General features: G+C 42.1%; 2 protein-coding genes and 1 long non-coding RNA gene across 5 annotated transcripts in view; 1 reads left to right on the top strand and 2 right to left on the bottom strand.

Annotated features, from left to right (window-relative positions):
* Positions 1–1,279: 1,279 nt before the first annotated feature.
* LOC140104143 (uncharacterized) lies at positions 1,280–6,502 on the bottom strand. The gene is made up of 2 exons (XM_072127531.1): positions 5,741–6,502; positions 1,280–1,605 (listed from the first exon to the last, which is right to left on the bottom strand). Exons 1-2 carry the CDS (start codon positions 6,479–6,481, stop codon positions 1,300–1,302), a joined length of 1,047 nt encoding a protein of 348 aa, XP_071983632.1. The 5' UTR covers positions 6,482–6,502; the 3' UTR covers positions 1,280–1,299.
* An 11,459-nt stretch (positions 6,503–17,961) lies between these two features.
* Positions 17,962–21,920, bottom strand: CNBP (CCHC-type zinc finger nucleic acid binding protein). 3 transcript variants are annotated; one of them, XM_072128759.1, is made up of 5 exons: positions 21,762–21,920; positions 20,015–20,155; positions 19,772–19,864; positions 18,989–19,187; positions 17,962–18,904 (listed from the first exon to the last, which is right to left on the bottom strand). In XM_072128759.1, exons 2-5 carry the CDS (start codon positions 20,136–20,138, stop codon positions 18,787–18,789), a joined length of 534 nt encoding a protein of 177 aa, XP_071984860.1. In that variant the 5' UTR covers positions 20,139–20,155; positions 21,762–21,920; the 3' UTR covers positions 17,962–18,786. The 3 variants fall into 3 exon arrangements, with proteins under 3 accessions (XP_071984860.1, XP_071984862.1, XP_071984861.1); XM_072128761.1 differs by having other exon boundaries at positions 19,772–19,834; XM_072128760.1 differs by lacking the exon at positions 21,762–21,920 and adding an exon at positions 21,350–21,487.
* A 334-nt stretch (positions 21,921–22,254) lies between these two features.
* The window catches only part of LOC140104960 (uncharacterized), a 28,415-nt gene continuing 26,493 nt past the window's right edge, over positions 22,255–24,176 (top strand). Inside the window, exon 1 of the long non-coding RNA XR_011850464.1 lies at positions 22,255–24,041. This is a non-coding gene — a long non-coding RNA (uncharacterized lncRNA). The remainder of the gene's footprint in view (positions 24,042–24,176) is intronic.

Here is a 24,176-nt window from a genome sequence, read left to right as displayed (position 1 = left end):
TTTTAAGTCACTTTAGTGTAAATATAATGGATTATTGTATAAGTAATGTTTTTTTTGTATAATGTGTATATTTTGCAAAATAAAGAAAATTTTAAATACTTTTTTTTTTTTTAAATACAATCGCTTAAAAATACTTTGGTTGGTTTAGCGTCCTTTACAGATGCTAAATCTGTAGACCAGTTTTTTGCTATAGTCTTTGCTGGTTATAGAAAATTTGGCGGTCTGGGCGTTCACTCCCCTGGGCATCCGAAAACAAAAAGGTTGGGGACCACTGGCCTAAGGGATACATAACATAGACAGCCCTCAGGTCAATCACTGAACCTGGGCTTCCTTGCAACACCATCTGCGCCCTGCAATTGCAGCAGCAAGGTGCCAATAGGTGGCAGAGGGAGCTCGCTCTCTCTGCACTCGCTTGCACACAGCCAAGCTATGGCACCATAAGGAAGCAATTTTGTAGAAAGTTCAACAATGTTTGCATAAATCAATAGTACAAATATAGATATGAATATTTATTATATATCTTATCATTATTATTATATTAGATATAAAGGCCTTTCTTTGCCACTTGTGAGGCCCCATCTGCCTCCTGCCCTATTTAATGGTATAATCTATCTTCAAAAAAAGCAAAGATGAGATTGCCAGCTTAACTGTGTGGAGGATTCGGGTCTTCCGTCGATTCACTAAGGCAGTTCCCCCGATATCCACTAGGTGCCGCTGCTGCGCTGAAGTTCGTCAGATTGCACTGAAGTTCACAGTCCTCCGCTGGGTGCAGGTAAGCGCGTGTCAAGCGACACTTTTTAAAAAAAAAATGCGTTGGTTTTTCCGAATCCATGCCGGCGCCGATGCGCCACAATCCGATTGCGTGCAATTCAGGGAAAATCGGTAATATTCAGATAACTCTTCGGAAAAACGCGAATCGGGCCCTTAGTAAATGACCCCCAAAGAGTTGCTGCTGTCTCCCAGAGCTGTATTCACTGCTGTACTGCTCAGCACTGATGTATAATGTCCTACATTCTGCTGTTTCTGATAAGGGAGCAGGATCGTGTCTTCTCTCTATGTGAAAAGATGGGAGACACCATAGCAGCTAGTCTACCCCCATTGTGGAGCTCAGCTTAGGGAAAACTTTCAGAAGGAAAAACTGATTTAAATATGAGTCACATCATGGCTAGAAAGAGAAGTATTCCATACACATGATTATAAATTCTGAAAAGCCACATGAAACAAGAGGAAACCTAAATCATAAATAAACATCAATTTAATAAATTAAATTTTTGCTACACTTTTTTTTTTACAATTAAATTACAAGATGACACAAATCTTAGAGGTGCTTTGTTCTGCGGATTCTGTATTTACTTCTATCTGGTCATTTATTTTGTAGATAGAGGCAAACTCCTGTTGTGTCTGTCGGGTCTCTCCACGATCACCAGTCTGTGTAATCTTTGCTCTCACATCTGATGTTTTATCCGATTTGTGACATAAAAGGCTCCGGCATTTTATAACCTCTTCTGTCAGCAGGTAGATGTCCTCTTCTTTTCGCACATTTTCTCTGTGAAGCTCAGCTACTTTTTCTTTTAAATACTCAATGGTTCCATGGGCCTCCCACAGCTGTAACAAACACAGATGAATAAACGTTTTGTTATCTAATGTTTTTAGGGTTATAAACATGAAAGATTAACAAAAAATGATCTATTACATCATACTCTATCATTAGAATCGCTTCAAATTTGGTAGTGGCATCGGAATACAAACTACAGTTTCTATTCTGCCTATGGGTAAAGGCATTATTCCAAAAGTAGCAGCACCCCAACCATGCAATTGCAGCTAAGCTCCATTTCATTTCTATAAAGCTGAGATGCAATACCAGCACAAACCATGGTCAGGTGTGGCGCTAAATTTGGGATAAATCAGCCAGAGTTGCTGTAATCTAGAATTTGTCTGGTTGCCTTAAGTAGGGCATGATGCATACAAATGGAAGTTTGCCCTGGGGCTGTAGCCATGGTGAGCATCCAACCTGGTAGAGGAGAGATGATGGGTGAGCGCTCCTCACTCCTCTCCATAGAAAGGCTTGCGCCGTAGGCCAGCACCGCCGTGGCCGGATGGCATTGATGTCCCCCCTTACGTTTGTGTGGTTGAGGCCTACACATTGTGTTTTTGGTCCGTTTTTAGTCCGTTTTTTCCAATTATCTTAATAAACAGGTTGTAAGCAGCCAAACGGCCAAAAACCATCTGAAAACGGACCCAAAACGACATGTGTGGCATCACCCTAACCCAGTTAGAACTGAACTTTGTATCTGCTAGATCCATCTTGTTAACTAATAGTTCTGTCTTATAAACAGCTTTTCTGGGGCAGTCTTGCAAAGTGACTCATGAAAGAAGCTAAATTTGCTTAATTTGGTTTGTAACAGTGGCCCACATTTATTAAAGTGTTTGCGCCAGTTTTCTGTCTGACTTTGCACTGAAAGATATGTGCAGGCTGCTTGTACATGTGTTAATAAAGACAGAAAAAATGTGCACCCAAAGGGACGTGTTACTGTTTGGTCAGAGTTTGCGCCACAATTATGAAACATGAACAAAGTGCACCAAAAAAAACAGGTACACACTTCCTGAGCAGTGCAGGGTTCTCCAGGTTAATAAAGACTGGGCACTCATTGGTTGTATTAATTAAAATGAGGTTTTCTATGATCTAAACCCTGATCAACTATGCTATGGGATTGTTACAGCACTCCCTACCTTTACGTTCTCGGGGTATCAGAAAAAAAAGCCTTTAAAGGGAACTTGTCACCATCCCCATTGCTTCAAAAAAACCAAACATATAAACAAATGTATAAACTGCCAGCACTGTCTTCATCCGGAAAAATAATGCTTTCTTCTTTACAGCTACCAGTCAGGGAGGTTGGGTATGGGGATCTGCAGTCAAGCAGGCAACCATCCTCAAGGACCCCTTGTTCGGTAACCTCGCCTCCTTCCCTCCATGTAGCTGTTTCGGGCCCGGCCCCCAATATTCGGCACCTCCCTGTCCTCCCACGGTCACTTTTCAAATATTGCGCATGCGCTGCTTTCTGGGATGCATGCTGTGGCAGCGGATCGGCCGGCTAGCAGATACGAGGCGCTGATGTCGCTAGCAAGTGGCGCATGTGTAGCACCCTCCACTTTGTGTAAAATGTCGGGGCCTACAGCTATGGCAATGTGTCGTGCATATCCCTTTAATTGTTTTATGTTTAATAAAGAAAGGGGCTGGCCTACCAAGATGAGAGAGTAGTGAAGAATTATGGGAAGAAGAGAGGAGGAGTTAAGAGAGGGTGAGTGTGAGTAGAAGTCTGAAGTGAGGGTGAGCGAGGAGGGAGTGAAGTCAGTCTGCGGGAGCAGTCAGAGGGAACAGCACCCGCTGAAGCATATCCTAGAGGAGACAGGCAGGAGGGCTGGGTCTCAGAGAAGCTAAGCAGCACAGCAAGCGGAGGTTGTGCCTGTAATCAGAGGAGTTCAATGCAGCTTAGGAACAAGCAAGAATCATATCGAGGAGGACAGCTCACCAAGGTGGCCGGCATCCCTATAGTACAAGTTCAAATGCAAGTGTATGAGTTGTTTCTTTGGCGTCGCTGTCAGTGCAAGGCAAGGGACTTACACCTCCTCCTCCATCCATCCCCTGGGAGCCAGCCCTAGTCGGGAAGGGTTCATAACATCACTCTGACCCACAACACCTATCTCCCAGGGCTGATTATCCCGACTGGCATCACAAAAATTTCCCTACAAGTCCTTTCCTTTTCAGGGGAGTGTAGTGGCTGCCCCTGGTTTCCCATCAGCACCCTCGGCCTAATGGACGGGGTGCAACTCATGCGCAGTGTAAGTTCCTCCCTCTAGGTACACGGAGAGCTGGAGGGGATATTACAGCCGCAATGCGCATGCACAATATTTGAAAAGAGACTACAGGAAGACGGGGAGGTGCCGAATATCAGGGGAAGGGCCCTAATCAACTACACGGAGGGAAGAAGGCAGGGGTTACTGAACGAGGAAGCCTTGAGGGTGGCTGCCTGCTTTATTGCAGCTCCCCACCCCCCTGACTGGTAGCTGTACAAAAATAAAACATAAATTTTCCGGATGAAGACAGCGCTGGCAGCAGTTTATGAGGACATGGCTGTAAAACAGTTAACGGCCCGTATAACGTATGTTTGGTGGTTTAGAAGTCAAATCTGGATCATCATACAAGTCACCTACTGTGTCACCCCTTCATCCTCATAGACTGTAACCCCTGGTGAGCGGGGCCTTTTGTTTTGATTGATAATGCTATTACTCTGTATTGGTTTGTTTTATTTGTATATGTACCCCATGATCTGTACAGCTCTGTGGAATATTATGGCGCTCTATAAATAAAGCTTTATTATTATTATTATTATACCATCAAGCCAAGATAAGCGCCCAATGAATAAGTGACATATTTTATTGCTGATAGTCTTTTTATGCATTTTTTTTTAAAGTGTAGCATTTGGGGAGTCTGCAGTCTCACTATCAATGAAATCGGATGTACAGCTCTGAACAAATCTGATAACCATCAATTAAATCTGATCTACATTACAAGTAGGAAGAAGCTCCTAACTGTTAAAGGGAATCTATCATCAGTTTTGAACATAATACTGCAGACAGTGCTGGGAATAGGCATAGGCCCTGGAAAGCTGTGCAACTATATTCTGTGTGTGTAGTAAGTAGAAGCAGGAATGTGAAAAATGAACATTTAATCCAGGTTCACAAATTGTAATAACTTTTTTACAGTGCTTTCTGATCTTTTCTAAGAACTGTTCCACAGCCCCTATCCTCTGCTGTGAGCAGGGCCAGTTCTAGACAAAGTGGGGCCCTGGGCAAAACTAAAAGGGGGGCCCCAAAATAAAAAAAATGTATGACCAGTCACAGTCAGTAAGAGGCTGGCTTCAGTATGGTAAAACAATCTGTAATATGGGAGACTTTTATAGGAGATAGATGGATGATAGGGAGATTGATGGGCAGAACGGTGGCTCAGTGGTTAGCACTGCAGCCTTGCAGCGCTGGTCAACATCTGCAAAGAGTTTGTATGTGCATCTCTGTGTTTGCATGGGTTTCCTCCGAGACTTCCAGTTTAGATTCATGGCACCTAGAAACAAAATTCAAGATTCATTTGAAAGAAGAGATTTTCCTTTCAGGGGGCCCTGGGCAATTGCCCACTTTGCCTACCCATAGCGCCGGCCCTGGCTGTGAGTGACTGCTGTAAGTTTCCAACCAAAATTCTGACACTACTCCTGCTTGTAGCAGAGGGGAGGGGCTGCGAGGGAAGCACAGTACAGAGGGCGGAAAGCTCTTCAGGCTGAAAGACCCACCCAGAGCCCCTGCAAAAGCTACAGAGATGGATTATCACTCCATTTTCATAGTCCTGTCTCTACTAAAAACACACATAAAGGAATGGTTACACAGCTTTATATGGTCAAAACTGCTGACAGATTCTCTTTAAAGCTTTTTCTTCATGGCTCTCCAACCATAAGTAAAAATAATTTCTTTGTTATTGCCATATTAATAATATATGTGAATTGTTCCCACAAAATTTAGGCTGCTGATTGAAGTATCTTGTAGGGGCTTATCTTGGAGGGGTTTTATTCTGCGACAGCTCTCATATATCTATTACTTGTTTACATTACTAACCATTTTTAGTAGGTTGCTCTGTATAAGATATGTAAATATGTGTAAGATGTTTCATAGAAAAAAAGAAAGCAAAACTTACACTACAAGTGACTTTCCTGCAGTAAAGTTTGAGCTCCTCCATTTGTTCTAGCTTGTACTGACACTGGGACAGTAGATCAATCAAATATGAGTTGTCAGCTTCTCCATCATTTACTAGAGGATTTTCATCTTGTTCACTTGACTGTGGAAACTTTAAATCACTTTCGTCCGAGCTTGAAGCCGAGTCATTATTACATTCTGATACTGAATGTTCTGGATGTGATAACTGTTGATTATTGTACTTTAGCTTTAGGTCAAGAAGCCTGAGGTTTCTTAGTGTTTTCTTAAGTGGAAGGTAAATTTTCGAGTTGTTTTGCACTGTTTCCATTTGTACTGTGAGTAAGTGAGGATCAGTCTCGCCAATGTCCAACTTTGTGTCATCCACAAATGCTGGAAAATCTTCCTCATTTAAGTTCTCGGCTCCACCGCCAGTCCAGTATGTGGCCGTCTTCTCATTGCACATTTTAGGTTCCTCCTCTAAATATTTTAGATCCTCTTCTCTACTTCCTGTATCTACACAAGAATGTTGAAGAATCACAAAATCTTCCCCTGTAGTGTCCAGATTCATCATGTCATTCATCTTAATTTCCAGTGAATTTTCGGAAAGGTGGTTGGTGTCCTCAGTAAGAGATGAGGGGCATTCACCCTCTTGATCGATTGCTATTTCATCATCTATAGGTTCTCTACCAGGTTCGCTATCCAAAGGGATATTTGTTTCCCATGATGCAAATGGGCTTTCCATGTTTAAGTCTCTCTTCACTTCATCTACTGTCTGGAAAAATGTGGGCCAGAAAACAGAGAAAGCTTATACATATATAGGTACACCTGTACGTTACATACATTTATTCATATTTTATTAATACAGAGAGCAAGAATTAAAAAAAATAGGCTACAAAATGTTAAAAGTATTATAAAACACCCATCCTAATGAAATCATGATCTCGTTAGAGGGTATTTCATTTAGGATGCCGGGCCCGGGTATAGAATAGGGAAGACCAGGCTTATACAATTGATTATCAGAGTGCATGGACAGAGGCATTTATGTGCACTCTGCCCATGCACACTGTGTGACATCCTACAGTGTTCCTGGGCAGAGTGCACAGACTTGTCTCTGCCCTTGCTACTGCAATAGGAGGAGGCTGCTGCTGGTCAGTTTATTGAGTGGAGGATGTTGTTGTACATTTTATTGTGTGAGGGCTGCTGCTGGACATTTTACTGCGTCCTGCATGTAGGACCAACTGTTCTATTTATTTGTGGGTACAACAGACCCCCATCCTTGTAATCCAGAAGGGTTCCTGAAGGTAGGGAATATTGGTTGTGATTGGAATTAAAGGTAATCTACCATTAGATTTTTATGAATTGTGAACCAAAAATACATTGAGAATGCTGTAGCTGCACTGATGCAGAAACATATTTTGTTTAATCCCTGAACTGAGTGGTTTTGCTCAAAAAACAATTATAAAATTCAGGACCTTGGGAAAGCTGGGTGCCCTGGCTGCTGTATATAAACACATTACTTCCACATGCACAGGATCTGCCTGAACTGTTCTGACAGGACTAATTGACCTGAGGTGGATGACTCGTACACAGCAGCTGGGGGATGATGCAGCAATTGATTACTTCTGCCTGTAAGGGACAACACAGTGATGACATATTTTCAGCTTATGCTGGGCAGCACAAGGCTGGAGCAGTGTATAATTAGGGCAAGAGGAGAGCGCTGGGGCAGCCACAGGAGCGACAGAGCCTCATTATCATAATTTTATAATTGTTTTCTCAGCAAAACCACTCAATTCAAAGATTCAGTGTAGCTACAGAATTCTCAAGGTATGTTTGGTTCACAATGCATAAAAGCAAATGGTAGATTTCTTTTATGTCTGACCTGCAACAACATGTAAGTGCATCTTTTACACTGATTTCCATGATACACCTTACCCTCTATGTCTACAATTGTTTTTGACTAGATATTACTTCTGCTTTTTGACCCTTGAAACAACATACCTGGTTTTCCATTTTGCACTCTACCTACCAGTATGGTTCTTATTGTGCTGGTTTATAAGAAGACCATCTGTTGAGACCATTAACCACCTGCTCCTTTAACACTCTTCTTCCTGGTCACTTATACGCTACTCATAATTTTTATTTCTGAAAATCCTACATTCATAGATGGGGGCAGTGTACCTATTTATGTTACGAGGGAGTACTATAAGTAGTGGTCCAAATAAATTCTTTTTTAGTATTTAAAGTATAACTAAATTTTGAAGCAAATATATTTTGATTTCAGAAATGAATAGACATTATATTATATTGTATTATATTCCATTAAGAAAGATAAATTACTGTATCTGTGATTATTTCTGCTCCTTCTTTCTCCTGTAGAGAGCAGTTTATCTGGAGGCCATACACAGGATAGAGATAAAGAAAGAAGGATTAAGGGTAACTTTTTCCATACCTATAGACTACTTTTCTTGATGATTCAGCTCCATAAGGAGATTACAATATTCAGGGACTGTCTGTAAAGAATGTGACTGTGGTAATCTTCTTATGTTTCTTATATTAATTCTTATATCCTTACAAAGTCAACTTTTGAAATTATGCTAATGAGACAGAAAGGCTCTGGGTAGGCCCTACCAGAGCACCTACCTGCTGTAGCTACACAGACTGTTACATTTTAAAGGAACACTTTCTCCTGCCAACTGTGTTCTGAAATGTCCTGTGAACAGCCTGTGAAGCTACAGCAAAAAGGGGCACTGGTAATGCCCCACAGAGACTTTCTGGTTCATTAGCATAATTATAAAAGTTGATTTTAGGAGGAGGGTGGAGGCAATGGATAACAAATATAAGAAGATTAGCACAGTCATGGTACCTGGATCTATGAGTAAGTAGATTTCCTTTCAGTAAGATATACATTTTACTATTGTCATTAATATTATTGATTGATGCAATTTTGTTAAAAGTTTAGCTAAACTTTAAGAAGTGGGTGCTGCTGCTGAAAACTGTTAATGAAAGTGTACAACACTTTGATGCTGGTATCTTGATAGTTACCTTATGTTAAATATGTAGAATTAATATTCATTTAAAAAATTGTAAAAGATTAATCATATATCCAATGACATCCAATTTGATATAATTCTGTGATGTTAAACATTTACTTTATTTTTGTGGGGATCTCCGATAGTTTGTCAACGAAAAGTAGGATTAGACATACTGAATATCTTCAGGAGATATGCTGGAGGTGTTTTATTCCTCTATCTCTGTTGAAAAAAAAAATTACAAGACCAACTTATAGGTTTATGTTGTTGCCAGGAATAGCTTTATGGTGTTATGGTGCAAAACAGTGGTGGAACTACCGCCGTAGCAGCCGTAGCGGTTGCTACGGGGCCCGGGAGCTTCAGGGGCCCGTGGGGCAGCACATCACAATGTCTGCTGCACAGACTGCGCAGCATTTCCGACCCGATCCGACCGAGGCCCGGGGCCCTACTATGCGGCACACCAAGGCCCCTCCCTGCCCCTGTGTATCTGTCCCAGCGCCCACCCCTGTGTATCTGTCCCAGCGCCCGCCCCTCTGTATCTGTCCCTGCGCCCGCCCCTGTGTATCTGTCCCTACGCCCGCCCCTGTTTCTGCCCCCTCCTTACCAGTCCTGCGTCGGCAATCCGCCCACCTGTTCTGTAACTCCTCCAGGTTGCACCTCGCGGCCCATGTCACGTGACTGACGCGACCTGACGTCATGTGACCAGAGGCGCGCGGTGCAACCTGGAGGAGCCGAGCCGCCATTTTCATCCGACTGCTGTGAAGTGAAGGTATACGGAAGAAGACATCACCGGAGGGTAAGTATATGTTTATTATTTGTATAGGGAAAGCTTTTTTATTAGATAAGGGAGGCCACAGGGGCTTTTTTATTAGTTAAGGGAGGCCCCAGGAACTTTTTTATTAGTTAAGGGAGGCCCCAGGGGCTTTTTTATTAGTTAAGGGAGGCCCTAGGGGCTTTTTTTTATATTAGTTAAGGGAGGCCCTAGGGAGGCCGTTGAAAGTTCTGGTTTTGTTAATGTAACTTAGAAAACTTGAAATGTATTTTATAATCAATGCTGATTGGAGAAACATGAACAGAATTTGGATTATTTATATATTTTTTTCAGGTTGGCGAGTTTTTCATATATTTAATATGTTCGAAAAAAAAAACATATTTTTTCAGAAGATGCAAACTAGTTGAATATGATAATTCCTGTCCAAGTAAGTTTTGACGAATTACATATAAGTTAAGACACTTAAATTTTTAATAAATTTTATACCGTTCTATAATTACAAATAGTTATATAGCTTTATGCAAGATTAACCGCTATCATTTTTGTGCTTTAGGTTCTTCCTAGATGTTTTAAAGTTAAAATTTATATCAAGCAAGAAGTGTGTGTGTGGGGGGGGGGGGGGGGCAGCCAGAAGTTTTCTATGGGGCCCACTCATTCCTAGTTACGCCACAGGTGCAAAATATCTTAGCATGTAAATGTATAACGTTTTAATCCAGAAGTTTGTTAGATTTATTTATTTTGAGAGGTCTGCGCTTCCTGACTGTTGTCATAGGATAAGAAGTACAGGTTATGGACTTTACATGTAGTTTACCCTGGCTGTATTTGTACCCATTGGAACTGCAGTAAGAACAATGCCACAGAGATGTTAAAGAAGAGAGTTCTGAAATATGACCTATAAATAATGTGGTTTTGTGAATGTAGTTTTTTTCTAACTCCATTTCACAGCCACCTACCATCTGGTCACTGTGGTTAAAAAATGCATGCGGCCAGACTGTATTCAGAAACAATGGCAGAATGGGGGAGGATGAGAAATCATTGAGTCATTTTAAATTTAACATCTATGATCAATAAATGAAAATTGTATGTAAGATTTTCCTTTAAAAAGTCCATATGCAGAATAATATCCCCATACTATGAAACTAATAAAAGGCGGCTGGATTGAGTTGTTAGGCATAAGTTTGGTTATGGCCCTTTAGTTAATATGTTATATATATTGACCTAAAGACCTTTCTATTAGAAACACAGTGGGGAACATTTACTTACCCAATCCGACGAGGATGAAGTCCGGCGCGATTCACCAAGATCGTGCGTCCGATATCCTGCATGTGTTGCTTCCCCAATCAGGTCCGCCGGAGTTCACCTTCTTCTTTCCGGTGCAAGTAAGTGCATGTCTTGTGACACAATTTGAATTTTAAATCCCGCGCTCCTGGGTTGTCCGACGGCCACGCCCCCTGATTTTTGTCACATGAAAGTCAGCGCCAAAATCCGATCACGTGCGCCAAAAACCCCTGTTAAATGCGGCGCAAATCGGAAATAATCGGGAAGCTGAAATGCGGTGTGCGGACCCCTAGTAAATGTGCCCCCTTATTTTTTTAATAAGGTGATGGGACTTTTTATAATAAAAGTATTATTGCAGAGTGTTAATCTCCTGGTATGAACACATCCATATACAGGCAGTCCCCGGGTTACATACAAGATAGGCTCTTTAGGTTTTTTCTTAAGAAGAATTCGTATGTGAGTTGAACAAGGTATATTTTTTAATTGTATTTCCAGACAAAAATGTTTTTTGTCCCAGTGACAATTGGATTTGCAACATTTTTTGCTGTCATGGAAACAAGGATTATCAATAAAGCTTCATTATTGATACCTTACAGCTGATCATTGCAGCCTGGGACTATAGTAACATTCAGAGACTTCCCCAGAGGTCACAGTGGGGAGAGGGGTCCGTCTGTAACTAGGGGTCCCCACTACATAGGCAATCCTCCACCTGTATTACAAGATGAACGACCACCACTTTATATAATTTTAGAGTCTTTTACTCAAACTGTTACTATTCCTATTGCTACAGGTTCTCACTGGATGACATTACCCAGTAGTTCCTCCTAAAATATAAGACTTACCTGATGTTACATGCGCTGCCTCTACTTCATAAGGACCTGTTGCTGTTTCCTTGGCTTCGGCTGTAGAGATGCTCCACAATGGTGACGTGCCGGACCTTCTCGTATAACAAATATTGTGTTACACTTTCTAAGCTTTGAAACTGAGATGTAGACTGCGTAATCCAGCAACTATTAACTGTTTCCCTTCTGAATGGGTTATACTCAGTATATTTTTATATTTCTATTTACATTTTACCAATTTGTCAAGCTTTGTGCAGCGCTGCCTAATCCTTGCGCGCTATATAAAATAAAAAATTATTATTACATTTTCTGAAATGTGTTACAGAAATAAAATATAAGGATACATCTAATGGGCTACAAACCAGACATGTGATGAGCCTTTGGGTTTTGGTTACTTTGTATTTACTGTTCTAATTTATGAAAGGTCGTCAATGTTGTAAAACAACTATTGGCGTACAAGATTAACATTAAACAAAATAAACAAAAATCCATACTATATTGCTTTCACGACTCTGTAAAGGTTATTGTGCCGGATGATTACATTAAATCAACAAAATGATGATCTGGGGTTCTGTCCAGAGAGTGCAAATCTATTGTTTGGCACAAAAGAACTTGCAAGTGTTAACATCGAGCGTATCTGATACTCAAACACGTCATATGAGAGTCTTTACAGAACTGTCTTGCACATGACGGCTGTATGTGGTAGTATGTGGCAGAATGGTGTATGACCAACTTCCGCTATAATGGGGAGTGACCACCCCCAACTCTACTGTAGAGAGAAGACATTACCATATTGTAAATTGCTACACTTACTCAGATGAGAAAAGAGTTTTATTTGTATTATTTGTGCTCATATTTCCATTGATGCTTAAGAATTAAAGGGGTTGGCCGCTTTTTTTTTAATGGACTGCTTAAAAAACGGCCCAAAAATCGGTTCAAAACGTCACATGTGCCGCCGGCCTTATTGATAATCCTTGGTCCAATTACAGCAAAATATTTTGAAACTCCAATTGTCACTGGGGATAAATTTTTTTTGTCTGGAACTACAATTATAAAATATACCAGTTCTGACTTACATACAAATTCAACTTAAACAAACCTATGGAACCTATGATGGAAGTAACCAGTGGAGTGCCTGTAATCTTGGGAAAGACATTTATCTATTGCAATTACATTGTTAACTTGACATGATGGGGTTTGTAATAATGTTCCTGCCCTTTACATAAGCAGCTGTGCTTATAATTAAGATTCACAGCCTAGGTGTGGCTGCACAGGTAAGTATGCTCTACCTGAATGAACTATAGGACATTTACATTGAGCTCACAGTGTTATTATGAAACAGGCCCAGTCACTTACTAGTAATGGCAGCTTTGCTAATAAAGAAACTTCAGAACTCTCCTAGGACTATGCAGAAGGAACTAGTTCTGGGGAAAGATGTTGGTCTTGTGTCTGGGACTTGCCAGAAGAAATGGTGGCCAACATGTGCGTACAATCTAGTTTTCTTAGGCCCGTTCCACACTTGCGAGTGTGATGCGATGAACTCGCATCCCACTCGCAACGCATGCTGCCGGGAACGCACGGCCCGAATGCTACACCGCGGGAGTGAACTCAGCATGTCAGTTCACTCCCGCGGTGCAGCGTTCGGGCCGTGCGTTCACTGCAGCATGCGTTGCGAGTGTGATGCAAGTTCATCGCATCACACTCGCAAGTGTGGAACGGGCCTAAGGGTGAAGACACACATGGCGTTTTTGGGCCGTTTTTACTAAGTGCGTTTTCAGATTGTTAAAAACGCATGCGTTAAAAAACGCATCCGTTTTTTAAAAATGCATGCGTTTTTGTCCGTTTTTCCGAAATTGCGCAATGAAAAACGGACAAAAATGCATGCGTTTTTAAAAAACGGATGCGTTTTTTAACGCATGCGTTTTTAACGGCCCAAAAACGCCATGTGTGTCTTCACCCTTAGTCTCATATGCTTCATATGATCCACATGAGAAAATAATGCATGGAATGATTTTTTGTTACCCTTCTATAGGTCGAAGTAATGGGTCCACTTTCAACAGTGGTGTAACTTGAAACTGATGTGCTGGGCCCCCGAATATAATGCATGGCTTATAGTAGTAGTCCTTTTTATGTGGAAAGTGACACCTTATGGGCCCCCTAAGGCCGGCGGCACACGTGGCATTTTGAAACCGTTTTTGGGACGTTTTTAAGCAGTCCTTTAAAAAAATGCTGCGTTTTTGAAAATGCATCCGTTTTTTGGAAAACTCGTCATTTTTTTCCAATTATTATTCCATAATTAGCATAATAGGGGAAAAACGGAAAAAACTGTTGCGTTTTCAAAAAGGCATGCATGTATTTTTTAATGGACTGCTTAATAACGGCCCAAAACGGGTTCACAATGCCATGTGTGCCGCCAGTTTAAGCCTCTTGAGTCTGGTTGTGACCGTACCCTCTGCACCCCCTCAAGTTACGCTCCTGACTTTCAATATAGCTCAGACATCCTGATGTATCTGGCAGTCAGCTGCACTATTGTACAAATCTACTCCAGGCCCTGAACAGGTCCAGGGCAGTTTCCCACTTGGTGTTTTTAAACGCATCCAAAATGCAAGAGGGAGGGGGAAACGCATATGCGTTTTGGCCAAGCCGCCTCCCATTTGCGTTCTAAATGCGTTTACAAACGCAACAAAAACAGCACATGGGAAACGGCCCACAGGCTATAGCTAACATGCCGGCGCAGGACCCCCTTCACACCCAATTGGCATGCAGGGAGTGTAAGGTGGAAAATAATAGCGATTTCCTGGCAGTGTAAGAATTGTGATTATTTCAAGGCTTATACAACAAAAAACTGGCGTAAAAGCCCTAATAAATCTCAGAGATGCATCCTCTTTGTCATTACACTTGCATGCTTAATGTTTTTGGGTACGTGCAGTGGATCTAATACCAATTGTCAAGGGCACCACTGTAGAGGAATATGGATTAGCCAAAATGAGGAAAAAAATTAATATTGTGTTAGGCCGGCGGCACACGTGGCGATTTGAACCCGTTTTTGGGCCGCTTTTAAGCAGTCCGTTAAAAAAGTAGTACATTACTGTTAACGCTTGCATTAACAAAATGCTATTTAATTGTGATGTTAACATATAAGTTTTGTTAATGCAAGTGTTAACAGTAATGTGATCAGGCTAATTGCCTCTCCTTTCAAAACACAGTGTAAACACAAACATCTACAGTAAGAAGCCACAATTTTAAAACTCCTACTCTGCATTGAGCTCACTTCTAGCAGACCTCATGCTGTTGGAATGGTTTAGTAACTAGATGCTTATTGTACTGTACTAGGAGAGATGAAACCTCATTTAACACCACATTATACAGCACATCGCCTCCATTCATCATTAATCCTCATTTGTTATCAGGTGCTGAATACTGGACACCCTCTCACTGCCATACCAGGTTACAAATGGAATATGGTTCTTATTCTACATACAGAAAGGAGTTCTAAAAAACAAAACAAAAAAACTACATGAAATGGCCAATTATGTATCAGAGCATGTTCTGTAGCAGGGACAGGGAGGCAGGGCAATGCAGTAACCACCGAATATGCAGGGCTTCATTGGAGTTGCTTATAAACCGATTTATTTTTTTAACATTGCAGCCATGGAAAGGAACCATTAAGCATTTCTTTTCAATGGGTTTAGTTTTCTTTAAAGCTTAAAAAAGGCTATAAAAATGCATAATTATTTCAATAATAAATAGAAAAGGCAAATTGATATAAAACCACAATAAGGACCTTGTAGGGCCGGTTGCCTGTGTATGCAACATGCCTTTATTAATTGAGACTGTTGCCTGCAGCCGGAAAAATTAATGTATATTCATGGTCCGCTTCCAGTCAGGAGGATGGTTCCAAGCACAGCAGTTAAGGAGGCGCCGGCCCACACGGCCCCATGCAGTCTCGTCCCAATTATCACGCACACGCAGGGTCAGAGCATAGGTGACCAGTGGATTTGCGAGAATTGAGACGAGATGGAAATTACAGGGACATAGGGAGGCTCGGTCATGTAAAGATGTGGCCATGAGGGCCGGCGCCTCCTTGACTGCTGTGCTTGGAACCACTACCCCCTGACTGGAAGCGGACCATGTTAATTTTTCTAGGTGCAGGCAGGGATGTCAATTTATAAAGACATGTCCGGTACAAGGGAAACTGGCCCTACAAGGTACTTATTGGGGCAGATTTATTTACGCGATCCAGTGGCGCGTTCTCCGACGCCGATTCAGGTCTGCTGGGATTCACTAGGGTCCGTGCACCCGATGTCCACCAGGTGTCGCTGCTTCGATTTTTCCAAGTCAGTCGGGTTTTCCAACAGCCACGCTCCCCCATTTCCGTCGCATGCAACCTGGCGCGATTGCTCCGAAATCCTATCACGTGCGCCCAAATCCCGTTAGAATTCAGAAATCGTCAGGACACCCAACATAATTACGCGATTCGGACCCTTAGTAAATGAGCCCTATTGTAGTCTTATATCAATTCGCCTCGTGACAGGTTCCCTTTAAGAAGCTTCTCTCTGTGGTGAGCAGTTCATATGAAAGGCTTCTGAAGTCACTACTTCAGACAGATAAGGAGGCTAATGATTCAATAATTCAGCGCTCTGATGAGTTCATCTGACAATATCAGGATCTTTTTTCCAGTTGCCAGTGGGTACAGGAAAGAAAGCTGGTTTACTCAAACTGCTTAAAAGAAAATTAACAAATTTTATAATTTTTATCAGAAGTTTAGCTCCTTTACTTAAATGATAAAGTTTGTTTCTATAAATTGAGCACAAGTCCTTTGGGGTGTCACCAGTCTGGCTATTACACATGCCCTAAAGCCATCGCTGATATTCAGTACAACTGCAAGGGAGCTGCTTCAGGGGACATATGACAGCTAAAGAGCCCACAATGTGTTTCTGGTGACAGCCCCAAAGCACCTGCTCATTTAAATAAAGTAAATTTTCTATAGTGGTAGAGCTCAAAATAAACACATGGGGAGATTCATCAACACATCTAAACCAAAAATGTTGTGCACCCCATTTATTATTTTAGACCACTTTCAGACCGTTTTATTACTTGCCTAAAATAGGGGGTGTGGCCTACTCAACCAACAGGATAGCTGGTCTAAAGTACTTCAGTTCTAAACTACTCCAGAAACATTATCCATCATGACTTGTGTGATCCAACTCTGCACTTATCCATTTACTGACACTTTATAAATCTCCCACACAGTTCTTATTACACTGCATCTACCTAGCAGTGTTACTAATTTTTTTTAAAATCTTGTTGCAGATTTCCTTTAAATAAGGACAAAAACTAGGAATACGGATAGATTTCCATAGTAAAGCTTTTACTATTAACATCTGCACTATTTATGCACCAAAAAAAAAAAAAAATCTGATATTTGTGTTGCAATTGAATGTTAAGATGGATATAGTTTTCTAGAGTTATGTAAATGCTCAAACAGTTGAAATGTTGTGAATATTTAAAGGTTTGTAATATGAGACTATCACTATGGAAGTTAAGACTTGGGTGAAGATGGTATTGTATATTGCTTAGCACAAGGCCTTGTTGCATATACACAAGAGAATCAGTCTGTAAAGACCACAAAAAAGGGGTGGGGGGGAGAACCTTTGGCACTCAGCATAGAGTTCATAAGACAGGGCCCATGGCCTCCCCCTGCAGTCCCAGGCCACATAGGACATTGTGTATTCAGTATCATTTTAAAGCAACACATCCTTGGCTGTCTGGAACTGCAGAAGTGAAAAGATGTAGACCAGGCTGGGTAATTAGAGCTACTACCATGGGCCCTGCAATTCTTCCTGTACAGGGAAACCTGGAGGGTAGCTACAATAATCAGAATTCTTCCTATCTCTACTGTATTGATGCCCTCAGGATACCAATGCAATTGAAAGCTATGAAAAAGCAGTAAAGGGTTAAGTTATTGCTAAAATTACCATGTTGGCACATAAATGAGTTTGTTGTAGTTTGGTCACTCAAAGGTTTGCCATCATTGCCCTAACAGATTACCTACTTCACAACCATTCATCACATACCAAGTTGCAGCTCAGATTAGTGTGCATCTGAGCTGTAATAAAGCACAGCCAGGATACAATGTATGGCAATGGGCTTCTGGCTGGGCTTTGTAGCTCAGCTGCAAACACCTGAACGTACCGAGACCATGTTACATCACTGAACTGTGAATGAGAAGTGATACTCAGTGAAGTGATTTTAACTATCACAGGTTCTCCACTGCTTAAGAAAGTGAATGGAAACAAACTTTAGGCAAACTCCCCTTCCTCCTCCAGCTTTATTGATAGTTTAAAATTACATTTCTATGTTCCAGGACTTCAGTTTCTTTTACCATCTGACTTTAAAAACTGATTACAAGCAAATGAAACTCAAACAGTTGTCTAAAGTGATATAGTATACAAAAATAACATCTTGATTTCTGTGAAAACATTTCTCTGCAGCTCCTGAACAGCTTACTTTCGCTATATTCATTGATGCATATTCTGGGTTTTACTCATTACTTCCATGAAAAGTTAAACAAAAAAAATCCAGATCTTTCTTTTCACCTGTATCTCCGATTCTAACTTGGTGGCCGCGGTTCACCAGATTTGTACACAGGGCCACTCGCCGACGTTGACGTGTTAACTCTGCCTGAGCGCGATACAGATGTCGTTGATGTCAAGAACAGCTGAGGTCAGACAATGAGACCATCAAAAATTAAATTTGCAGAAGTTTTCACTAACTCTCCCAGTAGCAGTTCTCCCTTTTGCACAGGTGCTACAATTAACCTGAGAAGGGTCTACTGGTCTGACTCAACTCTTCCCATTCATTTCTTCCCAACTCACCAGTGGCACGGAAAGGGGGTTCTTTAACAAAGCATTATACATAACACCTCTACCAAACTAAACATAAACATTTTTTTTTGTAGTTAAATGCAGGAAGTCGTTTTTTTCCCACCCTTTCCTCCTTTTGCACGTCAAGTAAAGCTCACTGGCCTGGGACTAGCTCTATCTGCCAACCTTTGGCCAGTGAAGAGGATTCAGAGAAAATAATACAACCATCAATCAGAAAAAGGAGGGGCGACAAAGGAAATTTAAGCTGTAGCTTCAATCGTGCATTCCCGTGCAAGGTGCCCCGACTCCCCACAGCGGTAACAGTTGACTTCGCTGGTCTTGCTGCAGTTGATGGCTACGTGGCCAGTCTCCCCACACCTGAAACAGAACATGAACAGATTTGTTAAAGGCTTACATACAGGAACAATGAATGGGCACAAGGGCACTAGTATCACCTGTTACCTGTAGCATTTGACTTTGGTGCAGTCTTTCTGGATGTGACCAAACTCTCCACAAGAATAACACTTCTGCTCATCAGCGTGGTCACAGTCTCGAGCAAGATGACCTGGTTTGCCACAATTGTAGCAACACTGCTCCCTCTCTTTCCTTGGCTCCTTGCAATCCTTTGCAATATGTCCACCTCGTCCACAATTATAGCATGCTAAAAAAAAGCATAATAAAAAACCTTGTAAAGGACAGTTTACAAATATTTTAAAAAAACATTTATTTATCCAGTCACAATCCTGTATTTTGCCAAATTTTTACTGGCTTCAGAGCATGGAGAAAGTTTATGCTTTAAACAAGGCAAACTTATTGTAGTTAAGTAACACACATTAGACTTCAGTCTTTCAGCAGCTATTCCTTCCAAATCCCTCATACACATGAGAAAATATGCATGCAATCTCAAAAAGAAATTGTAGAATATGCTGGTCTGGAAGGGATTGACCAACCAAACATGTCCAAGCTGTACTCTGATAGCAGATGTAGTCAGGAAACGTGTATACCAATGGAACGGTTTGTCCAAAACGCATATGGGTACTTAAATTACCATTAGTGAATGTAACCTAGCACTGTAGAATACCTTGAAAAAGCCAAAATAGCTACAGCAGATGTGTTACAAGTTGTTTTCAGTGAAAATTACTGTAATATCCTGCTATCGGGAGACATGTTGGGGTCAAGGTTATGTGTATTCTTGTTCAAGTGATATATGAACTATGAGTGTTGTGGTGTAAACTGGGCGCTCACCATCTTCTTGTAGATCACAATCCTTAGCAAGGTGGCCAGACTCTCCACAGCGATAACAAATGTCTGGAAGAGATGAAGAAATAAATTGGAACCCTATATTGGAGAAGAAAAAAAAAAGTATATTAATAAAAACAGCAAAGCAATAAAATGTGTTAAAAGAAAATAAATAACCAACCAACACAAAAGGGCCAAGGGGAGGGAGGCGGCAGCCCAAAGCAGAGAACGGAAAGAAAAATGCATTACCTCTTGAGGAGTTAAATCCACCACGCCCTCGCCCTCTACCACCACGGCCACGTCCACCACCAGTAGGGCACTCCCTGGCCCAATGTCCAGAACGTCCACACTTAAAGCACTCGTTGCTGCTCATGATTCAAGAGTTGGTTTCTAAGAAAAAAAAAAATCAAATCTCAGTATGAACTTGTATAGCAATACAACCAAGAATGCTGGAGAAACATCTGACCCCACATGGGAATCTTAGTTACTCAACTTTAGCCTGGCATTGTATTATGAATTTTTACCCGAGAAGCCATTAGTGTGTGCCCCCTTAGGCATTTATTCAGTCATCAGATAGCAAGAGACCTTTGGGTCTGCAGCCTTTATAATTTATATAAAATTACCAGGCAATGCAATGGACAACTGTTTGAAATGAAACATTTATTTTATAGACTGGGGGCTGTTATGAGGCCAAAGATACAGATGGGATGCAAATTTACATCTTAAAAAAAAAATCCACTCTTTCAGGGTGCGCAGTGTGTTTGGAATGCAACCTAAAAAGAAAGTGGGGAACATAGCCTCCCAAAATCTTCTATATAAGATTTTGCTTCCACCACCTACTACTGTAGTACACACCCATAGCACATGCTAATTATCTAGGGAAAGCACCCTACATATTACAAAGGCGGCACAAATAGGCATGTTGTGGCTACGAAGTGCCAATCCAATAATTATGTATGCCCTTATTTACTGAGGCCGAGACTAGACTCAAGAACTGATGCACCATGTGCCCTACATGGATGGCTCCACACACACACACAAACCCCTCCTTGCCTCAATTCTAGAACATGTGTAACCTGCATGTGCATTCACACAGAGCACATGGGCTGTTCTTGTAATTTAAACAAGTAATCCCCCATTCACACAAGAGGTTCTGCAGGATCCCCAACCGTCCAGGGATTCTCATTATCTGGAACCCTTGGCAAGTGATCAGAGGATAATTTACATAAGTTATAAAACAGCCCTTTAATATTTGCTACATTCTACAGCAGATTTTAGTCTTGTTGTACAGGTGAATGAGATTGTATATCAGCATTGATTTCACGAAACTTAACCAACCCCTTCTAACTAATTACAATGAGAAATCTTGTACTTTATACAGGTATGGATGTGCCGTGTGAACACGCTCTTAACCTCACACTGTTGAATTAGCTCCTGAATCTATGGAAACACATTGGGGCTTGCAGCACATGCAGTAAGAGGCCTAGAGCCCAGGTCTATACACATGTGCCTCAGGATCTGGCGCTATATAATTACTCATGTATCACCCCGAGGCGGCCTCCCTTGTACCCTGCACCCTTGTACCTGCTCCTGCAGTCTCCTCACACAAGTTTGTTCTGATTGAGATCAATGAGCTGATGAACAGGGGGCGCTGCACTATATGAGGCCCCATTACCCTCTCGCCATATATGGAAGAGACCAGGAGACCACGTGTCCCTGCGCTGATCACCGCCGCGGCGGCTGCTGCAGATATAAATAGTCTGCGGCCCGGAGCGGCGGCGGTGGAGCAGGCCGCAGTACCTATAGCGCCGCACAGGGTGTCCCCGGTAACGCTGAGCTCGGAGGAGCGCGCCGCGCCTGGGCCTAGCACCGCGCCCCCTTCTCCTCAGCGTACACACAGCTGTCAGCGCCGCGCTCCCTCCATGAGGCCCGAGGCCTGGCTTCCCCCTCCACCAGCACATTGACCCCGCTCTGTCCCCCGTTTCTCCTCACTCACCGTTTCGCTGCTGTTTATCTCTAGTTCCTCTTCGCTGCGCCACACGCGGTTTGCACACGACCCCAAAAAATGCCCGTCGAGCTGCGCACGTCGCCTCTAGCGGACTAACCAATCAGCTTCCACAACGCACAGCCACTGCCTCACGACGAGCCAATCCCCGGCGGTGTATTGCACCACATGAACACGCCTACCCATAGTTAAGGTAGGCTGTCGCTTGTCAATTAGATCTAACCATTCAGCAGTACTATTAGGGGGTGACGATTTACGATAGTGAGAAAAATAAAGCCACCGGGCGAAATTCTACAGTAAAATCAAACAACTGTGATGTACAACTTAACTTAATAAGTTCCTGGAAACATTTGCTTACTAATTAATCATGCTGTAATTAAATCATAGTATGTTTGGTTTTCTCCCCCCCCTACGCTGTAGCTTCGGCGTGTACAGTGTGTGGCTACGCAGTAGTACCCCTAGATGGTACATTCCGTCCACGTGACCCGAGGCGCGCTTTGGGGAGGTTCCCGCCTTCTGACCTGTCATTTTACCTCAGTCAGGCGGGGCCGCCATTTTCTGCTTTTTATTAGCAGCTGACTGGTTTTGGGAGGCCGCGCGGATGAGCGCAGGCGGCTGCACGTGCTGGGGTTCGAGAACAAGGCTCTGGCGGCCGCCTGTCATTATATGTTTATGCCCCCTCATGTATATTTAGCCGCAGCCGCCATTAATAGGGAATAATAGGAAAGGATAGAGTTACTCCGGCCTAGAGAAAATGTGTGATGTGAAATACATGAGTGTAATGACGTGTAGTGGGAGCTCTATGAATAGATAAGCCGGGCCTAAAAGCCTGTAATGTATGCAGACCAGCTACCATCAAATTCCAGTTAAAATCTGTCTATTGTTATTCTTATGGCTCTAATAATAACATAAATTGGTTGATTTATGGCGCTTGCATCGGCACAACGTCAGCTGATGCGTTCTGGATATATTTTATAATGTGATTTTGTAGGTTGCTTTTGCGTTGCGTTTCGGGGTGGGGTCACATGTGGTGCTGGCGTTGTGTATACTAGAGCCTGGGGACAGACCTTGGCCCAATTGCATATTTGTGTTTCAACTGAAACGCATGTGATCAGGTGTCTTATATTGTTTAAATGAGACACACTGGGTGCTGGTTACAGTGGAAACGCATATGCTTTAGGGTGAAGATACACATGGCGTTTTTGGGCCGTTTTTACTAAGTGCGTTTTCAGATCGTTAAAAAACGCATCCGTTTTTTTAAAACGCATGCGTTTTTGTCCGTTTTCATTGTGCAATTTCGGAAAAACGGACAAATGGATGCGTTTTCAAAAAACGGATGCGTTTTCAAAAAACGGATGCGTTTTCAAAAAACGGATGCGTTTTCAAAAAACGGATGCGTTTTTAACTAAGTAAAAACGGCCCAAAAACGCCATGTGTGTCTTCACCCTTTAGGCCCGTGGTACACGTGGTGTTTTGAACCCACTTTGGGGCTGTTTTTAAGCTGTCTGTTAAAAAACACATGCATTTTTTTGAAACGCATCCGTTTTTTGACCGGTTTTACCAATTATCTTAATTTAAAAGGGACAAAAGCGCATGTGGTTTTTAACGGATTGCTTAAAAACGGGTTCAAAACGCCACGTGTGCCGCTTGCCTTAGGCTGAGGCCTGCCCACTAGCCACAACGCGCCACATGTGACTGCACCCATAGCAATGTAAATAAACTTGTGCAGGGCTAGGCTGATTACATATGCCTTTCCGTTAAAAATGCATGGAATTGGTAAGAGGTGCTGTAAACCATGCAAAACTTTACTGCTAATTACTGATTGCATGAATTTCAGCAGAAACTTACATTTGTAGTGCATATAGTTTTATAACCTTTTGAGGCAATCGCACGACTTCTGCACCTCTCAGCAGGTATTTTGGGCCTCTTCTTATGAATAAACTACTGCAGTTGCCTGGGGTGTGAAGGAGCCTTTTCTAGATGCAATGTTTCAGCTGCTTCCAAAGATGCTCAGTAGGATTTAGGTCAGGGCTCACAGAAGGCTGTTTCATTATAGTCCAATGTTTTCCTCTTGGTTTTGTGTTTTGGGTCATTATCCTGTTGCAAGACCTGTGACTGAGACCAAGCTTTCTGGCACTGGGCAGCACATTTCTCTCTAGAATCCCTTGATAGTCTTGAGATTTCATTGTTCCCTGCACAGATTCAAGACACCCGGTGCCATATGCAGCGGAGCAGTTCCAGAACATACCATAGCCTCCTCCATGTGTCACAGTAAGGACCGTCTTTTCAAGATATGCTTCAGCTTTTCATTTGTGAACTTGGAGCTCATGTGCGTGGTCATAAAGTTTGAGTTTAGTCTCATCAGTCCATCGGACATTCTCCCAGAGGCTTTGTTGCATTTCAACA

Source organism: Engystomops pustulosus, chromosome 10 (genome assembly GCF_040894005.1).
Source record: "Engystomops pustulosus chromosome 10, aEngPut4.maternal, whole genome shotgun sequence".
Lineage (NCBI taxonomy): Eukaryota > Metazoa > Chordata > Amphibia > Anura > Leptodactylidae > Engystomops > Engystomops pustulosus.
Note: the sequence above shows the minus strand (reverse complement) of the source record. Positions and strands in the feature narration are given on the sequence as shown.